The sequence below is a fragment of the Papio anubis genome, chromosome 4 (genome assembly GCF_008728515.1).
Source record: "Papio anubis isolate 15944 chromosome 4, Panubis1.0, whole genome shotgun sequence".
NCBI classification, from domain to species: domain Eukaryota; kingdom Metazoa; phylum Chordata; class Mammalia; order Primates; family Cercopithecidae; genus Papio; species Papio anubis.
This window is the reverse complement of record NC_044979.1, coordinates 175024866-175033518: the sequence shown is the minus strand read 5'-3', so window position 1 is coordinate 175033518 and position 8653 is coordinate 175024866. Positions and strand designations below refer to the sequence as shown.

At 44.4% G+C, this 8653-nt stretch overlaps 1 protein-coding gene across 1 annotated transcript in view; it reads right to left on the bottom strand.

Moving 5' to 3' along the window:
• Positions 1-273: 273 nt before the first annotated feature.
• The window catches only part of SH3BGR (SH3 domain binding glutamate rich protein), a 57850-nt gene continuing 49470 nt past the window's right edge, over positions 274-8653 (bottom strand). The window contains exons 6-8 of the mRNA XM_009202248.2: positions 5618-5647; positions 3308-3443; positions 274-689 (exon numbers count right to left, since the gene is read on the bottom strand). Coding sequence (XP_009200512.1) covers positions 3342-3443; positions 5618-5647 — 132 coding nt within the window. The 3' untranslated portion in view covers positions 274-689; positions 3308-3341. The remainder of the gene's footprint in view (positions 690-3307; positions 3444-5617; positions 5648-8653) is intronic.

The following is an 8653-nucleotide window of genomic DNA, read 5'->3' as shown; positions in this document are numbered from 1 at the left end:
CTTACCATCATCCCCACACAAGTGGATGATAGAGTTACAGTTAGATAACGCTTCAAAGATGATGTGCACAGCGTGTAATAAAAAAATACGACATAATGAGACAATCAGTGCAATTTGAAAACACGGACCAAATAATCACTGCAATAAAAGACATCGATCCCAACGCAGACAGAAAAGTGCTGCTGAAGATTTAGACTTGGCAACACACAGACAGAGTTCAGGCATATGCAAGCAGGGACTATAAATAATGAAATGATGCTCCCTGGGACAAGATATTTTTCTATTAATCTTTATTTATATGATGGTTCTCTGGAAAGCATTTCATTTTCAAACCTATTTCTGAGATAAGTAGCATAAGGCGCATCTGAAGAAATACTATCGCTGTATCACAGAGAACTTCCACGCCTTGAAATTTTTTTCAGAGTATTATTAATAAGATGGTCTAGCTATGCAGAGCAAAAAAGAAAAAAAATCTTCAAAAGCTAAGACTGTTAGGCACATGAAGGTATGCATAAACTGTCTTCACATTTAATTTCGTATGATTCGGGAGATACATCCATGTACATCTAACCAGGACAGGCAGCACAAGTCCTCAGTGAACCCTGGGTGTGCCAGCTTCAAGCCAAAGTATTCCGTTGAGTTTGGTTTGTGGAGAGACATTTGAAATGTTGCTTCATAGCTTCCATTTTCTAAAAGAAAAGGCAAATATTAGGGAAAGACTGTTAGAGAAAGACACAGAATGTTTACCACAATCTTCATCACTTAACACACAATAAAGGAAAGTGTTGTCTTCTATTCTATAAACCACTAGTCATCATTTGCTCCCCACTGAAAGGAAATTCCTCTCACAGAAAACCAAGCTAGATTTATATCCTTTCTCTGCACAAACACATATCAAACACCATAAGGAAGTCAACATCTCCAATTTTAATTTCCCACTGTGTTTTCACGGAAAATAGGTTGAACCGACAGGTTGGTCCTAGAGGGGGAGCTCTAAATGGTTCATGGCTACACCAGAGGAAGGTATTAAGTGGCCACCTTTTGGGAGGTAGAAACCAGTCTCATATTGGACATTATTTGCCCTGGGACTCAAACATCAATTTAGATTCTAGGTCAGATGTGGTGGCTCACGCCTGTAATTCCAACACTTTGGGAGGCCAAGGTGGGCAGATCACTTGAGCCTAAGAGTTCGAGACCAGCCTGGGCAACATGGCGAAATCCCATCTCTACAAAAAATACAAAAATTAGCCAGGCACAGTGGTGCGTGCCTGTAATCCTAGCTACTCAAGAGGCTGAGGTGGGAGGATCACCTGAGACCAGGGAGGTCAAAGCTGCAGTGAGCCATGATCTTACCACTGCACTCCAGCCTGAGTGACAGAGTGTGACCCTGTCCAAAAAAAAAACCGATTGACTCCAACTCCAACTATGGGAAATGAGAATTCTTTCATAGTTCCATTCATTGCCTTGTTCTGTCTAAAATAGTCTTTTCAAATAAAATGCATGGATAATCTATGAGTTATGGATGGGTTTGTTTTTGGAAGCCAAATAGTTTGCAGAATACCTGACTGCATCATCATGTTGCATTTTAAAGGTTATTGACTCCCTTCGGGAGTCCGTGGCTGGGATTTAGGGTGCTGCCTGGTTTACTCCTTCACTGTCAGGCATTTTGACCTCACAACAGACTATTAGGGACTGGATTCCAAACTAGAACCCATCAGAGAAACAGGCAGAATGTGCTAGCCACAACTGTAACTTGCCTTTTTTCCTTTCTTTTTTGGAAATGGCCTATAAAGAAGCCATCTGTCTACATTAAAGATTCTCTCTCGGCTGTGCCATTTCACATCCAATATTTCTTTATAATTATCACATTAAAACTGCACAATTTTTAAAGAACTTTCCAAGTTGAGTGAACAGACATGGATTTAAACAGGACCAACGAGTCTGTTACTGTGAGTTTTGCTTTGTTTTGTTTTGTTTCTGGTATGATAATAAATATCATATTTTCATTTTCTACCATTCTTCAGGTAGAATATCTTAAGCTTGCCAGTTTTCTTTTTTTAAAAATGAGTCCCAACCCACTCCTTGGAAATGGAATTGTAACCAAGTGGCAAGCAGAGGGCCTTAAAGTAGAAGTCTGTGGGTCCAAAGCACGAAAGACACTCCCTGGAGAGACATCAAATCGTGGGCTAGATTCACTTTCTCATTCAAGCAAATGAATGACAAAACCTTTATGGTCCAATAACAAACTGTGATGGCCACTCTCACTAGCTCCAAGATGCTCTACAAATAGATTAAGTGTTTTTTATATTAGCTTTTTATTTATAAGTCTATTAAGCAGGGACATCCCTACTATTCAAATTGAACCCCCAGATTAACTAGACACAGAGCACTGATTGGTGTGTTTACAAACCTTGAGCTAGACACAGTGCTGATTGGTGCATTTACAATCCTCTAGCTGGACATAAAAGTTCTCCAAGTCCTCCCCAGATTAACTAGACATAGAGCACTGATGGGTGTCTTCACAAACCTTGAGCTAGACATAGGGTGCTGAACGGTGTATTTACAATCCTTTAGCTAGACATAAAGGTTCTCCAAGTCCCCCACCCGACTCAGGAGCCCAGCTGACTTCACCTAGTGGATCCCACACCAGGGGCCAAAGGCGGAGCTGCCTGCCAGTCCCACGCTGTGCACTGCAGTCCTCAGCCCTTGGGCAGCTGATGGGACCCGGCGCCACGGAGTGGGGGGCGGCGCTCGTCCCGGAGGCTTGGGCTGCGCAGGAGCCCACGGCGGAGGCGGGAGCCGGGGCGGGCGCGGGGGCAGCTCGGGCATGGCTGGCTGCAGGTCCCGAGCCCTGCCCCGTGGGGAGGAAGCTAAGGACCCGCGAGAATTCCAGCACAGTGCCGGCTGGCACGGGTGCTAAATCCCCCACTGCCCGGGGCAGCGGTGCGGGCTGGCCACTCCGAGTGCGGGGACCCGCCAAGCCCACGCCCACCAGGAACTCGCGCTGGTCCGCGAGCGCCGCGCGCAGCCCGGGTTCCCACCCGCCCTTGCCTCTCCCTCCACACCTCCAGGCAAGCAAAAGGGAGCTGGCTCTGGCCTCAGCCAGCCCAGAGAGGGGCTCCCACAGTGCAGTGGCAGGCTGAAGGGCTCCTAAAGCGCTGCCAGAGTGGACTCCGAGGCCGAGGCAGCGCCGAGAGTGAGGGCTGCTAGCGCGTTGTCACCTCTCACTATTACTAAGCAAAATGTGCTGCAGATAGCATACAATACGGTAACTAGCAGCTTTTCCACCCCAGAATCCTGTAGCTACCTGGAGAGGTGGAAGAAATGAAGCATGAAAAGGCCTAGGAATCTTCCTCTTCTCCAGGCTCCTCTTCTCCTTCTGCAGCTTCCTCCTCCTCCTCCTCGGCTTCCCCTTCCGCACCCTCGGTAGTTGTTAACTCCGTCTTATTTTCACAAAAATTACGTTAGTATTAAGGAGCGTAAGGGCCAAGGATACAGTGAGAAAAAGACTGTAAAAGGCTGGACTAGAGGTCAGAGCCTCCCACACCCCACCACACAACACACAAATACACATACCACACATGCCACACAAACACATGCCACACACATACCCCATACACATACCACCCAAACACACACCACAGAAACACACATGACACAGCACACACACCCCCACACACACCACCCACACATCCACACACACCACATACATACCACACACGCACACACCAGACCACACACACCACACACATCACATATCACACACAAATACACGTATATGTCACACATACACCACACATACATCCCCTCCACACCACACATATACACCAAACCACACACATCACACACATACCACACACCAAACACACCACACACCATATATACACCACACACAAATACACATATATCACACATACACCACACCACACATACATACACACACACAAAAAAACTCCTTCTAAACACAGACTCCTCAATTTGGAATGGTGCTTTAGAATGATACGCTAATTCTAACAGGTTTTATAATCTCTCCTAAGCGTACAGTCTCCACTCATATTAACAAACCATTCTCAGCAAATAACCTTTACGAATTCAGAAGGTGTATATATATATAGTTAGAAGAATAAAATACAAAAAGAATCAGCAAATCGAATTTTGTCAGAAAGGATAAGCTGTTAAATGCACAAGTTGGTTATATTTTCTTGTAACAAGCTAATTTCTTCAAGCAAAATTTATCAGCAACCTACATATATAATCTGGAATTTCTTCCAAATTAACAGCATGTTTTTTATCTTATTTTTAAAAATCTATTTTGAAGCTGGCCTAGCAAGAGAGAAACAAAAGAAATAATTATTGGAAAGATATAAATAATGAGAAATCATGGCGTAGAATATACTAGAAACAATCTTTGGGTCTAAGAAGAGGGGTTGGTTTGATATATTAACATTTAAAATAATGAAGCAGATCTATACTTAATACCTCCCCAAATACAGGCACATTCCATGAAAAAAAGGAGACTACAAGAGTATTCATCAAAAATTGATGGTGTGTGTGTGTGTGTGTGTGTGTGTGTGTGTGTGTGTAGCTAGAGTGGTTATGTGTGGGTAATGAGGGTTAAAAGCTATGTTCATTTTCCTCTTCTATCTGCATTTTTTAAATTTTCTATAAAGATCATGAATTTTGTCATTTCAAAAGTTAACAAAAGTTACTTCGGGGGCATTTCTTTTGACATTTGGGACTCTCTTTAATGTTGATGACCTTGTGCTGAAATATCTAGACAATACATGTAACTTAGTAAACTATTCTCCCTACCCTTGTGTTCACAATTTTAAATTAATTCTCTAGCATTTTAAAGTGATTAATCCAGGCCCAGTGCGGTGACTCAAGCCTGTAATTCCAGCACTTTGGGAGGCCGAGGCAGGTGGATCACTTGGGGTCAGGAGTTCAAGACCAGCCTGGCCAACATGGTGAAACCCCATCTCTACTAAAATTACAAAAATTAGCCAGGTGTGGTGGCACGTGCCTGTAATTCCACCTACTCAGAAGGCTGAGACAGGTGAATCACTTGAACCCAGGAGGCGGAGGTAGGAGTGAGCTGAGATCACACCACTGCACTCCAGCCTGGACGACAGAGTGAGACCCTGTCTCAAAAAAACAAAAACAAACAAAACACAACAACAAGAAAATAAAGTGATTAATGCAAAGATGTTCAAAAACATCAACATAAGTAGGAATCCCTCCCTCAATGAAAACACCACTAACCACCATGCAGGATTCCTAAACCCAGTGCATTCAACAGCGTGGAAAAGGACGAGGAGCAGGCATCTCCAGCCAGTGGCCTGGCCTGACGTCAGTGAGAAACCACAGAAGATACCTTCACCCAAGGGGGCTCAGAACAGGGTCAAGAGCCGAGCCCTGTTTCTCTCTCCACCTTCCTCAGACAAACTGATCTCCAACTTACTTTCCTTCTCAGCAGGTTAAAGGAGGATTTTCTGGGTGTGTGGGTTGCGTCACTCTCTTATGTCATTAAGAACGTGCCTAAAGCTGCAATCCTCCCACCTAAAAGATGTTTTTATTAAGCAGATTAAGCACAGCTGTTGAAGATGGTCAACTGTACCTCTTCTGTGGCTGTCTCTCCTTCTTCTTCCTTATATCCATAAATCAAAATTAAAGAAAAAAACATAATTCAAGTAAGCTTAAAGTCAAATCTGAAAATCAAGCAAACTATAATAAAAAACAAGCTAATCAAAATGAACAACATATTAGTTTATCCATAAAATAAGTAAATAGCAAAGATATGATAGCTGGGTGATCCCTACTTCTTTCATACCTTATATTTCAAGCTCTTAAAATAATTGTGAGATTAAAGACAGTTTCCCATCACTTGAACTCTTGAGAAAATGTAATTAATTATTAATGCTGCTTAGTAATACATTTAATTCTATTTCTAAAGCATACCAAAGATTTATAGCGCTATCTAGCGAAATTCAGACCATATGCAAGCAATTTAAAAATTTGAACAAAAATGTCTTTTCTGACTTTATGCCCTTATAACTATGTCTTTCAGTTTTGAACAAATTAATAAAAGTAGGTCAAAAACTTTTCCTCTATGAGAACAAAATGATAACATTTCTGAATCACATAGTATTTTAAATACTGATTTCTGGGTAAAGAAAGAAACTTGCAAGGTAAGAGTGGGTGGGGTCACCCAAGGCTCCAATAGTCTCTATTGTGCAAAGCAACAGCCCACTGGAATTTCTGTTTCCCCCAGACCAAAGCAAGAGAACCAGGTTACGGTTCCTAAAAATGTCTCCAAGAAGAAAACAAAAGCTTTTCCATCCCTTCCCAGAATGGTCCCATAAACCTCCCTGGAGCCAGAGTGCCACAATTGCTTTAATTAAAGAGAGAGATGAGGTTCTTAAGAGCAGTCCCTAAAAATTCCTAATGCCTTTCAACTCAGGCAGTGAGCTCAGGGAATCATCGACAGGGGGCACTGAAAGAGATCTTGCAGTCACATACATTCTCTACCCAGCACCATGTTTATACAGATGAGGACACTGAGGCCGCACAGGGAAGTCATTTGCCAAAGTCAAAGGTCACAGGACAAGGAGTCAACACAATCAGGACTCACTGCAAGTCTACTGATTCCTAATGAAGTGTCCTTCTTACACTACCAGGCAGCTTCTCAAGATTAATAATGGAAAAATCAAAATCACAGAAGGTGGCAGAGTGCAATAGCTCATGCCTGTAATCCCAGCTCTTCGGAAGGCCGAGATGGGAGGATAACTTGAAGCCAGGAGTTCAAGACCAGCCTGGGCAACATAGCAAGACCCTCCTCACCCCATCTCTATAAAACATGTTAAAAATTAGCCAGGCATCCAGAGGCAGAGGCGGGAGGATCACTTGAGCCCAGGAGTTTGAGGCTGCTGTGAGCTATGATTGTGCCACTGCACTCCAGCCTGGGTGACAAAATAAGACCCTGTTCATAAAATAAAATTTTTAAAATCACAGAAGGTAGGCCAGGCACAGTGGCTCGTGCCTGTAATCCCAGCACTTTGGGAAGCCGAGGCAGGCGGATCACCTGAGATCTGGAGTTTGAGACCAGCCTGACCAACATGGAGAAACCCCATCTCTACTAAAAATACAAAATTAGCTGGGCATGGTGGCGCATGCCTATAATCTCAGCTACTCGCGAGGCTGAGGCAGGAGAATCGCCTGAACCCAGGAGGCAGAGGTTGGGGTGAGTCAAGATTGCACCACTGCACTCTAGCCTGAGCAACAAGAGCAAAACTCTGTCTAAAATAAATAAATAAATATCACAGAAGGCAAGTTATAGAGGATCTAACACACTCCCACATCTCCTGGCCCAACCTCATGTTTTTAGCCATATCCAGAATAATACCTTCATAGTTCTGAGACGGGCACTGAACCTGAAAGCCTGACAGTGCCGGCCAGGTCTGAGTCAGTCCAAGAGGACTTTTTCAGCACTGGGAATCTTCAAACTAACCTTTACGTTAAACGCCACTGGTGACACCCCAAGTTTTGGTGCTCAAATAATGTTTAGAAGAGTCTGGCAGTTGCTGCAAAATCCAGGTGTTGCTTTCACAGTGGTGTGTTGATTGTGCCTCTTTAATCCTGCCTAATCCTGCCCATGTCTCGCCCCTCCTCTGCCATGACTGCCATCTTTGCTCAGTGGGTTGCTGAAGGAAGATCCTAAAGAGTGATTATCACCTCCTCTTTTCTTTCTCATCTCCAATCTGTGCTCCAGACTGCAGCCAGAGAGATCGTTCCAAAAAGCACCCAACCTTACTGTGCTACCCTCATCTTTAGAAACTTCCATCTCCTCGGCCGGGCGCGGTGGCTCAAGCCTGTAATCCCAGCACTTTGGGAGGCCGAGGCGGGTGGATCACGAGGTCAGGAGATCGAGACCATCCTGGCTAACATGGTGAAACCCCGTCTCTACTAAAAATACAAAAAAATAGCCGGGCGAGGTGGCGGGCGCCTGTAGTCCCAGCTACTCGGAGGCTGAGGCGGGAGAATGGCGTGAACCCAGGAGGCGGAGCTTGCAGTGAGCCGAGATCGCGCCACTGCACTCCAGCCTGGGCGACACAGCGAGACTCCGTCTCAAAAAAAAAAAAAAAAAAAAAGAAACTTCCATCTCCTCAAGATACTCTACCCTCCTGATATGGTTTGGCTGTGTCTCCACCTAAATCTCACCTTGAATTGCAATAATCCCCCCGTGTCAAGGGTGGGGCCAGGTAGAGGTAACTGAATCATGGCGGCGGTTCCCCCATACTGTTCTTGTGGTAGTAAGTCTCACAAGACCTGATGGTTTTGTAAATGGGAGTTCCCCTGCACAAGCCCTCTTGTTTGCCACCATGTAAGACATGGCTTTGTTTCTCCTTAGCCTTCTGCCATGATTGTGAGGCCTCCCCAGCCATGTGGAACTGTGAGTCCATTAAACCTCTTTCCTTTATAAATTACCCAGTCTTGGGTATTTCTTTATTAGCAGCGTGAGAACAGACTAATACACCTCCTTAGAAGAGTGAAAAGGCTGTTTGGCTCTGCGTACCCCTCTGGCCTCATCCCTTACCACTCTACTTCAGCCATCCTGAGTCACATGCAATTTTCTCACATTGGCCACACCTTCCAG